This window comes from Mesoplodon densirostris, chromosome 17 (genome assembly GCF_025265405.1).
Source record: "Mesoplodon densirostris isolate mMesDen1 chromosome 17, mMesDen1 primary haplotype, whole genome shotgun sequence".
NCBI lineage: Eukaryota > Metazoa > Chordata > Mammalia > Artiodactyla > Ziphiidae > Mesoplodon > Mesoplodon densirostris.
Window position 1 is genome coordinate 63351113 of NC_082677.1, and position 18897 is coordinate 63370009.

At 42.6% G+C, this 18897-nt stretch overlaps 2 protein-coding genes across 6 annotated transcripts in view; one reads left to right on the forward strand and one right to left on the reverse strand.

Annotated features, from left to right (window-relative positions):
- ABCC4 (ATP binding cassette subfamily C member 4) overlaps positions 1 to 18897 on the reverse strand; it is a 216277-nt gene that overhangs the window by 136924 nt on the left and 60456 nt on the right. For all 5 annotated transcript variants that reach the window (XM_060079791.1, XM_060079793.1, XM_060079790.1 and 2 more), the window contains 2 exons: positions 1082 to 1171; positions 325 to 488 (listed from right to left, as the gene is read on the reverse strand). In XM_060079791.1, coding sequence (XP_059935774.1) covers positions 325 to 488; positions 1082 to 1171 — 254 coding nt within the window. The remainder of the gene's footprint in view (positions 1 to 324; positions 489 to 1081; positions 1172 to 18897) is intronic.
- On the forward strand, positions 3155 to 3741 carry LOC132477685 (large ribosomal subunit protein uL30m-like). The gene has a single exon (XM_060080180.1). The coding sequence runs from the start codon at positions 3227 to 3229 to the stop codon at positions 3710 to 3712; it is 486 nt and encodes a 161-aa protein (XP_059936163.1). The 5' UTR covers positions 3155 to 3226; the 3' UTR covers positions 3713 to 3741.

Below are 18897 nucleotides of genomic sequence, written 5' to 3' on the forward strand. Positions count from 1 at the left end.
AGATGCCTATGGAATTGAGCCTATAAGATCATTCCTATTTAATAATGCTTAAACAACACTATTCAATGTACATTCTGCTTAAGGACACTCTACTCGTTCAGGTACGGTGCCGGGAGGAGCCAGCGAATGCTGTCACCTTTCCCGCTTCAGGATCAAACTTCAGCTTAAGGCTGGAGCATCTACTGGCTAAGCCTAAAGGGTCTACAACACATGCCAAGAGACCAAAGAAGGCATTTTTGTTTTGTTTTGGAACAAAAGCATCAAGCAGATGGTGAATGTTGCCAGTTGCATATTAACACTTTTTTAAACCAGTGTGTCTCTTACCGGAGTGATGAAAACAGCTTCCCAATGCAGCTTTGCAAAGGCAGGAGGATTATTAGAACCGCCATTCCAGCAAGACATGATATTCCTATTTCCATCCAGAGCAGGATGGTCACTGCGATAGCCTGCAGGGGCCCTGCCCACAGAAAGTGCAAGAATATCGTTACCTTAAAAGAAAGAAAACAAAGCCTTCTTAGGAATGTATAAAAACCAGACCAGTAAGGACACAATTTAGAAACAATCTTCTGTCAAAGAACAGACAGGAGCCTAAACAGAAAGGATCACAGTGGGTTTTAAACCTGCTAAAGCAGAAATCAAGTATCCACCCCAGGTGATGCTGTTCTGGGACAGCACAGGGCCAGGCTCACGGACGTCCAGGGAGAAGACGACCGGCAGCGCCAGGAAGCTTTCAGTTGTGTCCATCCCGCAAATGAGCCCAGGGCTTCCTCAAGGTCTGCCCCAGAATTCAGCCCCTGTCAAGAAGGGCCACCCCAGGAGCACCCTTAGAGACACTAAGCACGCTGGGCAAGAACACTGCTGCCTATTTATCATTAGAAAAATAAAATTCTCATCTGAACGACAAATACACATTATTACATTTAATTTGCACATAGAAGAAATGAGAGCTGGATGAAGAGAACTCTTTGTCTTACGTCTTCAAAAGAATCCTGGCCAACGCCAAACACTGGCTCCTGGCATCCCAAAAAGCTAAACACAGTAAGGACAGGAAATGGAAAAGGATCCCCCAGGGGCAGCTTACCTGATCAAACCTGTTCACATCGTTGGACAGCAGGTTGACTATCTGGCCTGTGGTGGTCTTCCCCATGGCCAAGTTACTCAGGCAAAGTGCCTGAAACAAGAGAGGGTAACAGAGAATTGGGCCCCTGCGGTGATACCAAGTCACTCTTAGAACATAACAAAACAGAGCACATTTTCATGGGGTCTTGAGTGGTGTCAGGACGAGCAGGATGATCCCTGACAGCAGGGCTCCAGGAACCCATGGTTACCCTTTGACTCCTCAATGTGGCCACAGCCACGCCCACAAGGACAGCAAACAGAGGGCGACACAAAATCTCCCACATTTTTTTTTTTTTTTGATGAATCTGGACATGCCCAAAATATAAAGGGATGCAGGTTCATACTTTGAAGCCAACTAAAGTAATTTTGGGCCATATTAGATGAAAGCAGGGAAGCTGCCTGCAAATCAATCATTAATTTTGTGTGTGACGTCATTTCAACACTATATTCTCAGTTTCCTCATTCTTCGAACGGAAATAACTTTTCACCGTGCATAAGATCATAGGGTACGGGGGCTTCCCTGGTGGCGCAGTGGTTGAGAGTCCGCCTGCCGATGCAGAGGACGTGGGTTCATGCCCCAGTCTGGGAGGATCTCACATGCTGCAGAGCGGCTCGGCCCGTGAGCCATGGCCGCTAAGCCTGCGCGTCCGGAGCCTGTGCTCCGCAATGGGAGAGGCCACAACAGTGAGAGGCCCACGTACCACAAAAAAAAAAAAAAAAAAAAAAGATCATAGGGTACGTATGAGAGGTGAATGGCAGATCTGTTATCTACTCTGTGGAGGACACCAGGTGCTCCTGGAGATATATTTACTGATAGTCATGTCTTCTTGTCTTTGGAGATGGGACAAGATTACAGATGCCAACACCTGTAATTCAGGTGTGAAGTGAACAGTAAATACAGTGGCACAGGGAACTGGGGAAGGTTTCTACCACGTGACACTGTGGTGATGGAGGAGCTTGGACAACGAAAAGGATAAAGTATATGGAGAGAAGTGAAGGGCACTGGGGGTGAGAGGAACCCATGCAGAGACTCCAGGGAGGGAAAACGCAAAATCTGGCTAGAAAGGTGGTCTGGGAGAGAGCTAAAGAGTTTGGAAGGCAACATGGAACGGTCCATGTTTTTTCACATTAGAGAAACTCAACTTTAGGAAAATTAAACTGAAGAAGTGACTGGCCAGGAGATTTTTGGAAGAAAGGAGAATTAGGGGTCAGTGAAACAGTCAAGAGGTAACCAGAATGTGCAGTAGAGATGTGTGAATGGTAGCAAAGGGCCACTGAAAACACTTTGAAAGGTAAAAAATGCTTTGCAAATATGAGCGAGGAAGGGAGGGAGGGAGGGAGGGAGGGATATACCACTACAGGAAAGAAAGAAACCATACTGTGCCTTAATTACTGAAAGCTCTCTTGAAAATAGTTCTAAAGCCTATTTTACATACAACTACATGTTAATCCCTCATGAAGAAAATACTTATTTTAAAGAAGTAGCTAGTTTATCCCTAATTTGAACAACTGAAAGAAGGCAGAATGGTGTACCAAACTCTGAGTTTAAACTGATCATCAAAAAAAAATCAAGACAACTGCACCTAATTGGAATTGATGGACCAAAAGGCTGGTTCTGGAACAAAAGTTAACATGAATCAACTATAACACTGTAGCCAGGGACTTCCCTCGTGGCGCTGTGGTTAGGAATCCACCTGCCAGTGCAGGGGATGCGGGTTCAAGCCCTGGCCCAGGAAGATCCCACAGGCCGCAGAGCAACTCAGCCCGTGCACCACAACTACTGAGCCTACACTCTAGAGCCCGTGCGCCACAACTACTGAGCCCGTGCGCCACAACTACTGAAGTCCACGCACCTACAGCCTGTGCTCCACAATAAGAGAAGCCACCATAATGAGAAGCCCACGAACCACAACAAAGAGTAGCCCCTGCTTGCAGCAACCAGAGAAAGCCTGCATGCAGCAATGAAGACCCAACACAGCCAAAAATAAATTAATTGATTAAATAATTTTAAAAAGTCCTTTCTCTGCTCTGGTTCCCCTGAGTGGTGAGCTTCAGGCTGAAAGACATTTAGGAATTGCTGCCCCTAAGGAGAACAGTCACCACACTCATGGCAGGCATTTTGTGCTCAATAGTTCAGAGGCCCCCAGGCAGACTACAAATGGTGAGAAAAGGTGTGGAGCCCCTTGTTTGTACAGATTGGATTCATCACAAATTTGCGAAGTCAAGAATTCCAGATAAAGTTTTCCAGCCTTCACCTGAAGATCATGAAAAATACGGTGGGGATCCACAGCAACCTCATAAACTGCATATTGTTGCCAGAATAAAAAGTACAAAAAGACGTCCATATTGGGAGAAAGATATAATAAAGATGCTTGGGTTACAAAAAGCACATACTCCTCAAGTTCACAAGAATACCCCTTCGGTGAATGCAAAACTGAAAGTGGTTAAACATTTGATAAGAATCAAGCCCCTGAAGCTGCCACAGGGTCTCCCAACAGAGGAGGATATGTCCAGCACGTGCCTCAGGAGCACTGGAGAGCTGGTGGTGGGGTGGCTTCAGAACCCCACAGATCAGGAAGTGAATAAGTCCTGATGGCCTCCCAGCTTCAGCGTAAAAAGTACAAGTCATTTCTATTTAAAGACAGTGAGAAAGTGTTCTCATTAAAATGTTTTAAATTCTAAAAACAAACAAACAACAACAACAACAACAACAAAAACCACTGCAGCCAACACAGAAATCAAGGATCTGCCAAAAGAAAATCAGTCATATTCCACACAGGGTAAAAAACAGAACATGAAGTGACAGTAATATGATTACTGAGAAGACACAGCTTACAAGCAAATGCCAGAGTTCTGTTTCCAACCATGAAAGAATAATCGGTACTGGACTTGCCCGCCATCGTAAAACTGCAAAGTTGGACAAAATATAGGAAGCAGCTGTTTTCAGGCACTGAACGACAAGCAGGCCTGAACTGTAAGCCTAGAGAAGAGGAGAGCCCGGGACTGGCCTGTCTTTCTGCCTGGGGGTATCTTCTGCCCAAGCAGAACTAAAGTTTCACTGAACTGAAGAGGAAGAGATGGCTGTTCTAAGTTGCAGAAACGGCTGGAATTTGGGAGGAACAGCAGAGGGTAGACCTATCTACCCTATCTTGTGGGGATTTACCAAAGGGACTTTGCCAGAACTTCACTGTTCATGAGCAGAGTCAGACTCCATGAAGCCTCTGTGAGGGTCACATCAACGCCAGGAGACTAGAGTTTCTGCCTACCTAGAAGAAAAAGTTCTTCTTAAGCGCCTCCGACATTCACTTAGCTGCCAGGAAGGCCATGCCTTACGCTCTAGAGTAGAGCCATGCACTTGGACTAAGTTCAAAATGGAAATAATTGCCCCAGATAGACAGACAAGACAAACAGAAAGATAGAAAGAACAATAAGCCAATCCTAACAAGACCAATCTACCAGGAATTCCCTATCAGAACAAATACCCTTTAATCCAGACTTCCTATAATGTATACTTCATAACACCCAACATAATAAGACATTAGACCTGCAAAGAAGCAAGAAAATTTGACCCATAATCAAGAGGGAAAAAAAAAATACAAGCATTAGAAATAGACCCTGAGATGATCCAGATTTTGGAATTAGTAGACAAGAAGTATTAAACAACTATTATAAATATGTTCAAAGAATTAAAGGAAAATATGGTTATAACAAGTGAATGGATAGGTAATTTTTTGTTTTGTTTTTGTTTTTGGCCTCGCCACACAGCTTGTGGGATCTTAGTTCCCCAACCAGGGATCGAACCCGGGCCCCTGGCAGTGGAAGCACAGAGTCTTAACCACTGGATCACCAGGGAATTCTCTGGATAGGTAATTTCAGAAGAGAAATGGACACTATCAAAAAGAAGCAAACGGAAATTCTAGAACTAAAAAGTACAGTATGAAAAATTCACTAGATAACTTTAATATCAGATAATTTCCATTGCTCTGTGCCCAGATTCATTAAGCCTTTCTTTAAGTTTACGACCTGAAGAACAAACAGAAAACAGAGAGCAAGAGCAAGACTGATTGAAGAAAAGAAAGCCTAAGGGTTCAATGGGACCATACAAGCAATGAAACACACATGTAATTGGAGTCCTGGGAGAAGATGACAAAATAGGGAAGAAAACAATATTTGAGGGAATAATGGCTGAAATTTTTCCAAGTTTGGTAGAAAATATTAATTTAGATACCTAAGAATCTTAGCAAACCCCAGAAAGGATCAAAACAAAGAGACCTATGCTTGGGCACATCACAGTCAAAATGCTGAAAACCAGAAAGTAACAGTCTTGAAAGCAGCCCACGAAAAACAACGCATTACATACAGAAGAAAAATAATACAACTAATAGCTGACCTAACAAACTCAATTCTGTAACTATGTGTGGTGATGGATATTAACTAGGCTTACTGTGGTGATCATTTATATATACACACACACATATACACATACATACTATACACTATATATATATATATACATATATATACACACACACAAAAATACTGAATCATTTTGCTGAATATCTGAAACTAATATGCTCTATATCGATTATACCTCAGTTTAAAAGGAGGAGGAGATAGTGGAACAAAATTTATAGAGTGTTGAAAGAAAAGAATAACTGTCAACCCCAAATTCTATAACCAACAAAAGTAAATATTCTTCAAATGATGAGGGTGAAATTAAGACATTTTCAGATAAAGTCTCAGAGACTTTATCACGACCCAACCTGATCTTTAAGAAATTATAACAGATATTCTTCAAGCTAAAGGGAAATGGTACCAGATGGAAATTCAGTTGTAGAAAAATAGAGAAACCAAAATGACAAACAAACACGTGGGTAAATATAAGAGACTGTATTATTATTATTATATATATATATATATTTTTTTTTTTTGCAGTACGCGGGCCTCTCACTGTTGTGGCCTCTCCCGTTGCGGAGCAAGGCTCTGGACGCGCAGGCCCAGCGGCCATGGCTCACGGGACCAGCCGCTCCGCGGCATGTGGGATCTTCCCGAACCGGGGCACGAACCCGTGTCCCCTGCTTCGGCAGGCAGACTCTCAACCACTGCGCCACCCGAGAAGCCCAAGAGATTGTATTATTCATTTCCATTTCTTTGCGAAACAAATGGCTGCTTAAAAGAAAAATAATGGTAACACCGTATTGTATATGTAGATGTAAAATATATAATAGTACAAGGGATAGGATGTTACTCCTATACGTTTCTTACATTTTACATAAAGTAATCTAATATTAACATACAAAAAAAGAGTGTAATAAGATGCCTTTTTTTTTTTTTTTTTTTTTTTTTGCCGGACGCGGGCCTCTCACTGCTGCGGCCTCTTCCGTTGCGGAGCACAGGCTCCGGACGCGCAGGCTCAGCAGCCATGGCTCACGGGCCCAGCCGCTCCACGGCACGTGGGATCTTCCCGGACCGGGGCGCGAACCCGTGTCCCCTGCATCGGCAGGCGGACTCTCAACCACTGCGCCACCAGGGAAGCCCAAGATGCCTATTTTAATCACTAAAGATTAAAAATAAAAGATACTGCTAAAAAGCCAACGAAGGAATCAAAATGGAATATTAAAAAATATCTGATTGAAATAAGCCAGGAATGGAGATCTGCCACCCAAAAAAAAGGAAGATGAAACAAATAGAAAATAAACAGTAAGTAAAAGGCTTAAGCCCTATCACATCAATATTTACACTAAAAGCAAACATACTAACACTCCAGTTAAAAGCCAGAGACTGCCACACTCACACTGGATTAATAAAAGAAAGATCCCGCTTGTTGTATATGTGAGATACACTTTAAAGTAAAAGGATGGAAAAAGATGTGGCATGCAAACAGTAGGCGCAAGAAATCATGTGAGGCTATGTTATTATCAAAGTTGATTTTGAGTCAAGGACTTAAACTACCAGAGATTAAGAAGGACATTTCATAATGATAGGACAGTCAATTCACCACTCCTGAATGTGTATGGATCTAATTACTGAGCTGCAACGTATGAGACAACAACAGAACGATGGAGAACAATCAGAAAACCTCGCAATCACAGCAGGAGATCTTAACATCCTTCTTCGCAGTAAATGTAACAAGTAGACACCACCACCCCCCAAAAATCAGTAACAATACAGAAGATTTGAATCACAAGTAACCAACTTAATCTAACTGACATTTATGGAACACCACACCCAACAATTACAGGACAGGTTTTTTTCAAGTACACATTGTAAATTCACCAAGACCATAAGCTGGGGCCATAAAATCAATCTCAATAAATTTCTAAATATAAAAATGCTACGCAGAATGTTCTCTGATGACAAGAATTAAATTAGAAATCAATAATTTATATCTTATCTAAAAAGCCCAACTATTTGGAAATTAACATATTTCCAATGTTAATATTGGAAACAAATAAAATATCACAAGGGAAATAAGAAATATGGGTAATCAACTGCATGTCTATTGCCCTCAAGAGCTATCAGCTAGTTGAGTGCACAGACATCATAGTCATTTATGTCATCATGATCATAAAAACAGCTACCATTTATTCAGCACATACTACAAGCCAGACACTGAAAAGAAAACAACCTTATTTGTAAGAATTTTTTCCTATTTTGCACATAAGAAAATAAACTGCAAGTATTCATACCTGACAAAGAATGGGCACTCAGTTATTTTGTTTTTGTTTTTAATGAAGCAAAGTTACAACTTGTGAAGGAGAGAAATGTTACCTGCCAAGTCATTAAACAAAGGATGTTGCAGCCATCAAGTTGCCACATTACTGCCGGTCCCCTGAGGGAACTCGGGATGGAAACAGAATGCTGGCTGGTCATGAAGCAGTCAACTGCTGCAGCCACCCCTGTCGTGCACCCTGAGGAGACTAAGGATGAGAAAGCACAGGATATTGGCCCAGAGATAGCTGGGGTGCGTATCAAAGGAACGATTTCAATGGGCCCAGACTTGCATCTTGCTATACACAGAAAAGAGCTAATTTCATTACCTTGAGATGTCTGGTTTTCTTTAATGAACAGTAATCTTTTGATGTTCTGACTGCCCAGTCCTTGTTGCAAAAACCCCTTTGTATCCTGCCTTGGCCCCTGCACCCCCGCTTGCTCTTCAGAATAGTCCCTCAGAGTGATCTGAGCGTCCTGTCTCCAGGGCTTGAGGTCCTGACAGAGTCCGCTAAATAAAATATAACTCTCAACTTCTAGGTTGTGCTTTTTTTTTTCAGTCCACACACTGCTCCTCATTAATGTAGAAAATTAAAGTTCAGTTCTAATAAAATGTATATGTTATAGTTTAAAACACGTCACGTCCAGTGTAGAGAAAAACATACAAATAAATGCTAATGTTTTGGTTCTATATTTTCTTTAAGTTGACATTTTACAAGGGAATACTATTTGGTTAAATCTCTTTTCCTTGTGAAAGCAAAACAATTCCACCATGAGAACAATAAAAGGCAAACAAACTGGAAACAAATTTGCACCATGTATGTCAGAGGCTAAATTAGTTAGTAAGCTATTAATCTTTAATAAATCAAGAACACCTAAATATAGATAAGAATTATATTATAAAAGCCTACCAATTTTTTTAAAGGGCAAAGAACATGTACAGGAAATTCACTACAAAACACACAAAAGGCTAATGAAAACTCGCAAATACTCAAATTCAAAGAAACTCAAAATGTGACATCCACGTTTGGCAAGGGTGTAGGGCCATCTCATTTCACGAAAGAGAACGTAAACAGTTGACTCTAGAAGGAAATCTGGCATATCAAAAGGCTTAAAATGTATACACCCTGAGAAATTAAGGATGTCTCAAAGGTTTAGCTTTAATCAGGTTCATTGCACTGTTGTTTGTTAATACCTAAAAACTGGAAAACAATCTGAATATCTAATTACTTATTATACTAGAATCCGCATGGCCTTTAAGAACAATATTATGAATTGCGAACTGCGAATTCCACCCAAGCAAGGATCTGTTTATGGTGGGTTCCTATGGCATGGGAGGTGGGGGGTGGTAAATTACATATGGGGTCATAAGGGGACTCTATTATCTAGGCCAAAACATCAATTTTGTTCAACTTTTTAAAAAAGAAATGCAAGAAATATTAGTCATTCATTTGAAAAATAAACAGTGTGTCCTTCCTCAATTATTTTAAATTAGCAGACTTCGTGAAACACAAAACCCAAGTGTGGGCAGATAAATGTAACCATCAAAGTAGCAGAGGAGAAAAGAACGTTCTTTCCACAGAATTGAGTTTTCCAGACTGGTGAAAAGTATTATCCCTTTAAGAATCCAATCTTCATTTTAATAGAAACGCTCCCCAAACCGTTCTCCAATAGTCCTTTAAAACAGAAGATGGGGGCTTCCCTGGTGGCGCAGTGGTTGGGAGTCCGCCTGCCGATGCAGGGGGCACGGGCTCGTGCCCCGGTCCGAGAAGATCCCACATGCCATGGAGCAGCTGGGCCCGTGAGCCAAGGCCGCTGAGCCTGCACGTCCGGAGCCTGTAGTCCGCAACGGGAGAGGCCACAACAGTGAGAGGCCCGCGTACGGGGGGGGGAAAAAAAAAGGCATGCTCAGGGGCGCCCCTGGTGGCGCAGTGGTTAAGAATCCGCCTGCCAATGCAGGGGACACGGGTTCCAGCCCTGGTCCGGGAAGATCCCACATACCACGGAGCAACGAAGTCTGAGCACCACAACTACTGAGCCTGCGCGCCTAGAGCCCATGTGCCACAACTACTGAGCCCACGCACCACAACTACTGAAGCTCACGCACCTAGAGCCCGTGCTAAGCAACGAGAAGCCACCGCAACGAGAAGCCTGCGCACCGCAATGAAGAGTAGACCCTGCTCGCCACAACTAGAGACAAACCCCGCGCGCAGCAACAAAGACCCAACGCAGCCAAATAAATAAATAAACAAACTTTTTAAAAAATGGCATGCCCAGTTGTAAGAATTTACACGAGGCCATATGCTAAGTTTTTATAGCAACTATACTGAGAATCATTTTGTCTATAAAGAATTTTCCAACTATTCTGCTTATCATTTATCTGCCTTCTTTCAGACCAAAAGAATACAAGAGGTAAACAATATACCTACTATAATTCACCCAGGGTACATAATTTTACTGAGAATTTGTCAAAATGAGGAATATTTTAAAAGGGTGGTTTTCCTTTTTCCTAATGTTGTATATTTATAAAAGTATTGATCTTGGGGAGGACAGTGAACCTAAAGTAACCAACGGTGCACACTTTTGTAAAAACACAAAACTAGTTGCATTACCCCTTCCCCTAAACACCATCTTGGAAGCTTTCAGAAAATGAAGATACCTCTGGAGCAGAAAGGGGAAAAAATGACAAAAGTAAGAGATGCTGCTTAAATAATGATTCATTCACAACATACAGTTTTACAACCAAACATACCAAGAGCAGTGATGCCTTAATTTCTCTTGTCGATGCATATAAAGGAATTAGAAGAAAAATGCAGAGAGCAAGCAGGACAAGCTCCTCCCAGAAAGCCACCTAACACACTCTTTACCCAATTCCATTTTCCTAAATCCCACGTTCCCCTCCTCATTGGAGTGGAGCGTACAAAGTAGCAGCCAGGTACCCGCAGCTGTAAACTCCCAGAAATCCAGAGTAAAGAAAATGACTTCGTTCAGCTGATAAGTCCCAGGGGGAGAAGGAAGGAGGAGATGAGGACTTCAAAACAGAGCTAAGGCAGAGCCACTTGCTCAGAAAGGCCGCCAGAGAGGGTGCAGTTCTCTCTGAATCGCCTTCCTTTTTTCTTCCACAACGAACTCAAAGTTCATCACCACCGCAGCTGGTGAGCGGTAAAATTTTTTCCAGTGAATACTGAGTCAATGTATGACCTCCACCTTTTCAAAAAAGTAAACCAGCCTTGAGGACATTATGCAAAGTGATAAGCCAGTCACCCAAGGACAACTCCTGTATGATTCCACATTACATGAGGTCCCTCGAACAGGCGAATATACTAAGCTATTAAAAGCAGTGGAGAGACTGCTGCTCTGATGAATGGCTGAGTAGCTGATAGTGGAATAGCCCCACTTCCACTGCAGCCACATTGGTAGGCACTGGATAACTGGCAGTACGAGACTGATCCTTGAGAAAAGGGACACCCACGAGGTGAACACGGTCACTGCCCTGGCTCTCAGCCACTTCACAACTGTGGCAGCGAACTGGGGTCCAAAGAGCACAGGAGTCCCATGGAGCCGAGGCAGAGGCCAGAGACTGAGTCAGCTGGCGCAGCTGGCAGGCTCCTCCAGGGTAAGACACCAGCCAATAAAGAGGTTTACCAAAAGAAGGGATCTTGGGAGCCTCGGGGCACAAGGTAGCCCCTTACTCTTCCCCCTGTCCCCCTAACACACACACATAAAAAGAAGTATCCAGCCCTAAATGGCAGTCAGTACTGCTGAGGTTTAGAAGCCCTCCTCTAAGGGCTTCCCTGGTGGTGCAGTAGTTGAGAATCTGCCTGCTAATGCAGGGGACACAGGTTCGAGCCCTGGTCTGAGAGGATCCCACATGCCGTGGAGCAAGTAAGCCCGTGAGCCACAACTACTGAGCCTGCACATCTGGAGCCTGTGCTCCGCAACAAGAGAGGCCGCGATAGTGAGAGGCCCGCGCACCGCGATGAAGAGTGGCCCCTGCTTGCCACAACTAGAGAAAGCCCTCGCACAGAAACGAAGACCCAACACAGCAGAAATAAATAAATTAATTAATAAACTCCTACCCCCATCTTCTAAATAAATAAATAAATAAATAAAAATAGAAGCCCTCCTCTAAAACAGACTTACTCTAGACTTGTCCTAGAAAAGACTAACACCAAGGCCTAAGAAGACCCACAAGAAACATGGGGCATGAAGGTGGAGGCCCACATGTTAGGCAAAGTTGGGAAAAACACCTTAGGACTTCCAAATATCTAACCTAACAAAGCATCAAACCAAGCCTACACAAGTTCAAAGACAGATGTGGGCAAAATTCAACACTCTTCAGAAGAACATCAGAATGCAAACCTACAAGGGAGCTTTCATAACGTCCAATAAACAATGTAAAAGTCCTAGACATGCAAAGAAATTTAAAAATGTAACACACGCAAAAAAGAAGGCACTCTTCATAGTAAAAACAAAGTTGACCCAGACATTCCATTTTGAAAGGTTTAAAGAAACTGCTATACATACACTCCAAGTGTATACATTTGTCAAAAATCAAATGCACAAATGTGTGCATTTATGTAAAATACTCGAGTTGATTAAAAAATAGTGAAGAGAAACAGAACTTTAGTTACATGAAAACAGAAGACTCAGTGTTAAAGTGTATCATATACCCAAATCTTAGGAATTTAGTTACATTAACTTTTGACGGAAGGGTGTAGGAATTTTATTGTTGTTGTTGTTGTTGGGGAAGTTTTGAAAGGAAGCAAGTATTGCCAATTTGCTTTCAGACTGGCAGCTAGTAAAAACCTATTACCCCGGGTCACACACAGCCCACCTCCAGGGGGGACTCACACTGTCACTATGAGAACGGCACAGCTCAAGTGGAACGGTGCGCTGCCGTACTCACTCTCCCATAAACGATTACAACAAAAAAATCCCATCTGAAGGTAACTTTGGCATATCCCAAAACATGGACCAAAGAGACACTCCATGTAAGGCCATGAATATAGACATCTTTTACCCTGAGACTAGCAAACACAGGGAGTCTGTCAGATGGACTCTCAATGCAGCCAGTGAGGAAGTAACAGTGCAGTCAATACAGTGACAAAACTGGACACAAGCTGTATACATCATAAGACTGTAAGTGTATGGATATGTGTGGCTAGATAAAGACTGGAAAAGAATCTGCAAAATGATACCTGCCATTATAGGATGGTGGCATTTGGGATATTTCCTCCCAAATTTTTGGAATAATGGTAAGCAAAAACAGCAATACTTAAGAGACTGAGAGCTTTGTGGATTCCTATTAGAACTATGATTTCCTAACGAACACTTTTCTCCCCTTCTGTAATTAATCGCTCAGATCTGGCTCCTTTCTATTCTTCTTTTCTCCATCTCTCATGAATATTTCAATGAATTAAAAGGTCTACATACTAACTCATTTTGCTATTTTGTCTGACATGTATTTCTGCCCACTGTTTTACTAGATCAGTTCACATATACATGAGATGAAATAAGACATTATTATATTCTTACAATGACCTAGTACTCTCATCTGTGGGATATCAGGAGCAGTTATTGAGAACTAAATGCTTCACCAAATAGCCAAACTGGTAAGAGTTAATGAATGAATGAAAGAATGAGTGAATGAATGGCTTGTAAGATACTCAGACTGCACTTCCCAGACCTGACTTCCTTTCCAACCATTATCTCCATGAGGATCCCTTGCAACTTCATGCATGGCCATGTACAACAGGCTTCAGGTGCATTTTCCTAAATCACTGCTCTGAGCATTTACTACCTTACTAAAAATTTCCAGGGGTTTCCCTCTGCCAACTAAATAAATCCAAGGTCCTTAAACTCATGATCAAGGCCCTCCATCACCTGGTCCCAATATTCCTTTCTAAGTGGACCTTGGAGCCTAGTGCTCTCCTAAATGTTTATGCCAACTGTGCTTCCACAATTCCCTGAATAAACTGTTTCAACTTTCCATCTCAACACTGCTCAATGCATGGAACGCCCTCCACCACATGTAAATACACATAGACACACATACACAAACACACAGACACCCCCTCCACCAATTGGAGGAATCCTTTCCTAAACCATTAAGTCTGTACACTTGTGTACCACTTAGCACCCGTACTGCTATTTCATCTGATTATATTATGTATTTGACCCTTCTGTGACTGAGTGCCAATAATAAAGATGATAGGAACGTTTGAACATTAGCTAGATGCCAGGCACTATGTTAAATGCTTTACACAGATGGACTCATTTAATCCCCTCTACAACCTTAAGAGTTGGGTACTGTTACAAACGAGGAAATTAAGGCTTAGAGCAGTTTGCCTAAGGCAGACATCTACAAAGAGGAAAGCTGGGCTTCATACAAAAGCAGTCAAACTACAGAGTCTTGTTATGCTTATGACGCCCACCCTCCTAAATTTAATAAATGACTTCTGTAAAAAGTGCTTTGCAGGAGTTATTTTATCCAATGCTCAAAAAACCCCATGAAGCAGATATTCTCTACTCCAATGTTTAAACTCAGGAAACTGAGGCCCTGAGAAGTGAGTTCACTCACAGTGTAGCAAACAGCAAAGTGAGGACTGGATCTCAGGTCTGGCTGTTCTCAGAGTCCACACTCGCAGTCTTCTACCCTATCCGACCTGCCACAATGTCTTCTATAAAGTGCCTGTGCACCTGGCTCAACACCTGATCGCTCGGTGCACACGAGATTCCCAGCGCAGAATCTGAGACACAGGAGGACTATAGAGCAGCCACCACCCTTCAGGTCTACAGCTGCAATTTCGAAAGGGTATCTCCACTGAGAAAGGTTAAACTTGCAGCCCACATGATAACCCTATGTACTGGAAGATCTTGGTTATAAGACATAAGAAAAAAAATTAAGCTGAACATGCATTTGAGGCCTATGGCTATTACCTAGCATCTTTTTAAATTCCCCCATACAAAAAAAAAAAAATAAAAGAGAGAGAGAAAAAAAAAAAGGACTTCCCTGGTGGTCCAGTGGTTAATACTCTGCGCTTCCACTGAGGGGGCACGGGTTCGATCCCTGATCAGGGAACTAAGATCCCACATGCTGCATGCGAAAAATAAAATAAAATAAAATCTCCCCCCATACCAATTAAAATGGAATGCCTGCGGAGAGGGCCTGGGTATCAGTGTTGTTTTTAAATTTTCATGAATCCATCGTGCAGCAGTTTGGGAATCACTGAGCTAAGCATTCCCTTCCAGCTTGCACTGCACCCCACACGGCAGACAGTTAGTTATCAGGTGGTAGAATACAGTTGACACCCGTTACCCTCCAGCGGCAGAAATATCCCCTTTGAACAAAGCTAAACCAAACAGCCTCTCCTCTCCTTCCTTAACCTGCTTTGTTAGGAGCACCCACAGAAAATTAAACCTTCACCCAATGGCTCCTCTTAGCTCTCCCCTAGCAAATTAGAACTGCCAATTGCCCCCTGATGAGATTAACTCTTCACAAAATGCACAGGTCCAATTCCAGTTTATATCAGAAATAAAAGAGAAATAAGGAAAAAAGTGTGTTTAAAATATTTTAAAACTGTGGAACAGTGTAAGAAGCATTACTAGTTCATTCTAATTTTGTCAGAAAGTTAGAAGATACCATTAGAAGAGAAAGTCCAAACAAAGTATCACGTGCTTCAAGGGAGTCACTCTATTTCCATAAATACCACACTGTTTCACTTTAACAATACCCAAGATGCTGGTCCCTCAATATTTTCAGAAAGAAAATATAATACAACCACAGACTAGTAAGCAAGATACTAGATTGAATCATATGAAATTGCTGTTTTATAAGCCCGAATCAGTTGAACATCTGTCATTTCATATTGTCCGGTCTAAATTTAAAGCAATATACCGTCTGTACCGAAACAGAATTAGCTTTAAATAAAAACAGAAGTTCTGAGAACTATGAACACAACATCACATGGCTGAGACAGTGACAAAGCTTTCTACTCTCTGCTTTCCGCACGCCAAGGAGCAAATTCAGAGGGAGATGAAACTGGGTGGGATGAAGAGGGAGGTGCTGCAGGGGGTGAGCCCTTGCTTCCCTGCTCGCACTTAGCACACTCAGTGCATAGATTTTTTTAAAGTCAGGCTCCATTTACGCACAGGACAGCAGGCATCGCTCGGAGGAGTCTGCCAACTTGGTCATTCCCTGCATCCTGGAAGGTCTCCTTCTACTTCCTGCTTAGGCTCTGTGAGAAAGGATGCCTGCTGTCCTGACCACTGATCTTAAAATGTAACTGAGCTGGGACTTCCCTGGTGGCTCAGTGGTTAAGAATCCACCTGTCAATGCAGGGGACATGGGTTCGAGCCCTGGTCCGGGAAGATCCCACATGCCGCGAAGCAACTAAGCCCATGTGCCACAACTACTGAGCCTGTGCTCTAGAGCCCGCGAGCCACAACTACTGAGCCCATAGGCTGCAACTACTGAAGTCTGCGTGCGCCTACAGCCCGTGCTCCGCAACAAGAGAAGCCACTGCAGTGAGAAACCCCCTCGCCGCAAGTAGAGAAAGCCCGCGCTCAGCAATGAAGCCCCAACGCAGCCAAAAATAAAAATAAATTTATATATATATGACTGAGCTGAAGTGTCTGAAATAGAAATAAAATGGTTGAGAGGAGGAGGGAGTCTTAAGAAACAGGATTAAAGGAAAGAGAAAGGGTCCTTCACTCAGAAAGATGATGGTTACCTGAAATAGAAATAGTGCAGATACAACGAGCATGTATGTCCCCCCAAACTGAAAATAGAACTACATCACTTAGATGATTGAAAACAGATCGGAGGTAAGTAAGAATGTTTCTCTAGGCAGGATGCTGACCTATAGAAACAACCTCCTTGGGCCAGTAGTCGACTCTCATTACTGACAATGGTCATGTTCCACAGTCACTATGAATGTCAACTAGTGAATGTTCATTGCTCCTGAGGGAAACACAGGGCTAGGGTTCTGGCAGCCTTTGGTAACAACATCTTCACCATCTCCTCAATACTTACATAACCTTGTCTTACATATGTTTCTACTTAACCTTATTTAATCGCTGTTGTAAATTCATTAACATTGGCCTCACAGCCAGCAGCACTATAACACATACCTGAACCAAGCTTACTCACCCACACACATATTTTCTCCGTAAGACACATGACAGCCTTCCTCAGCTTAGGAACACCAGACAGCACTTCAGCCCTCTTTAGGGGCCATTTTAAACTGCAAAATCACCCCCCAAAAAATACAAAAATGTGGCAAGCGAGGCACTAAGTAGACCACAAAGAGGGCATCTGTTCCATAGTATGAAAACAGGAACATATTGTTTTCACCCCAGCTGGGAATATGCATGTCAGATGACAAAAAAACTTAAGAGACTATGTGCACACCCACAGAGGACCATGAAAGAGCCCCAAGTATTGATTTTTAGAATTACACATAAATTTTAGCAAGTAGGCGAATTCCAAACACAAAATCTACAAATATCCAGGATTAACTGTACATAAATTCTTGTAAGACAGATCTACAATAAAGGATAAAGGGAAATTAGGGTGTTTGCAGGGAGTCAACTCATCTTAGAAGCTGAAACAAAGAATGACAAATCTCTCCTGCAAACGATCCTTTGGGTAACACTAAAGAGAGTGATGATTTCAGCCACAATAAGAAATCTGCTCAAACTAATTAGACTCTGCAAGTCAGTCTGCACTGGGTACACAAGCAGAAGAGAACACTCAGTGAATTCAACGACTATCTGCTCTGGCTTCACCTGGCGCTCAGAGCAAACCAACCCATCATCAGGACCCACCACGGGGAACGGCCGCAGCTCTACAAACTGCACACCAAGTCAGGAAACCTACAGTCCACCAGGCTATTAAGGTGCCTCTTAAGGAAAAATATCTGTGCCCTGTGCATTTTATAATACATAAAATCTCTGTGCCACATGACAAGATCAACCTGCTTAGAGAGATGACCATGCTGTCTGCCCCAGGTCAGAACACCTGTAACATTCAGGCACGAGGACAAGGTCAGGATTGGAAATCGGGAGATACATTCTCACTACTGACTGGGGTTGGGGATCAACAGCTGTCTTCAATCCAGGCTCTCAGCTTGCTTGAAGTTACCATCTTCCCCCAGCCCAGGCCCACCTCCCATGCTCTGAGCTGGGGAAGTTATTACCCTTTGATATTTGAAGCCGGATGAGCTCGCTCTCCTCCTTCTCTGTCCCAACCAAGAACAAAGAAAGACAGGAATTGAGACACTGGTCTCCCTGTAAAGGTGACAGCAACTCATGCTGGGAATATCACCAGGGACTGGGGGTGACTTTCTAAAATGAGTGAATATAATGTTTCAAGCACTATTCCTTTGGGGAACCTGTGTTTGTAATGCCAGTCTGTTGACTTTACACAAAACAGAGCCCGTGTTCCACAATCCCTTTATTTGGTCAGAAGTTCGAAAAAATGCCCTAGAGATTTCAGGAACCTGAAGAGACCATCATGAGCTGTGTCAACAAACCAACAACTGGAGCCACTGATCCAAACAAAATGTCGCAGTTCATAAAAACTTCTCATTTAGTCCTCAAGTTAAACAGAAAAATCAATGATCAGGTGTGAATGTAAAATGATGTAGCCGCAGTGGAACAGAGTATGGAAGTTCCTCAAAATACTAAACATAAAATTAGCATATAATACAGCAATTCAACTTCCTGGGGATGTACTCAAAAGAACTGAAAGCACAGACTTGAATAAATATTTGAACACCCATGCTCACAGCAGCATTATTCACAATAGCCAAAAGGTAGAAACAACCCAAGTGTCCATTGACAGATGAATGGATACACAAAACCTATAATGGAGTATTATTCAGCCTTAAAAAGGAATTAAATGCTGGCACCTGCTACAACATGGATGAACCTTGAAGACACTGTGCTACATGACATAAGCCAGACACAAAATGACAAACACTGTATAATTCCACTTCTGTGAGGCACCTAGAGCAGTCAAATTCATAGAGAGAAGTAGAATGGTGACGGCTGAGGGGAGAG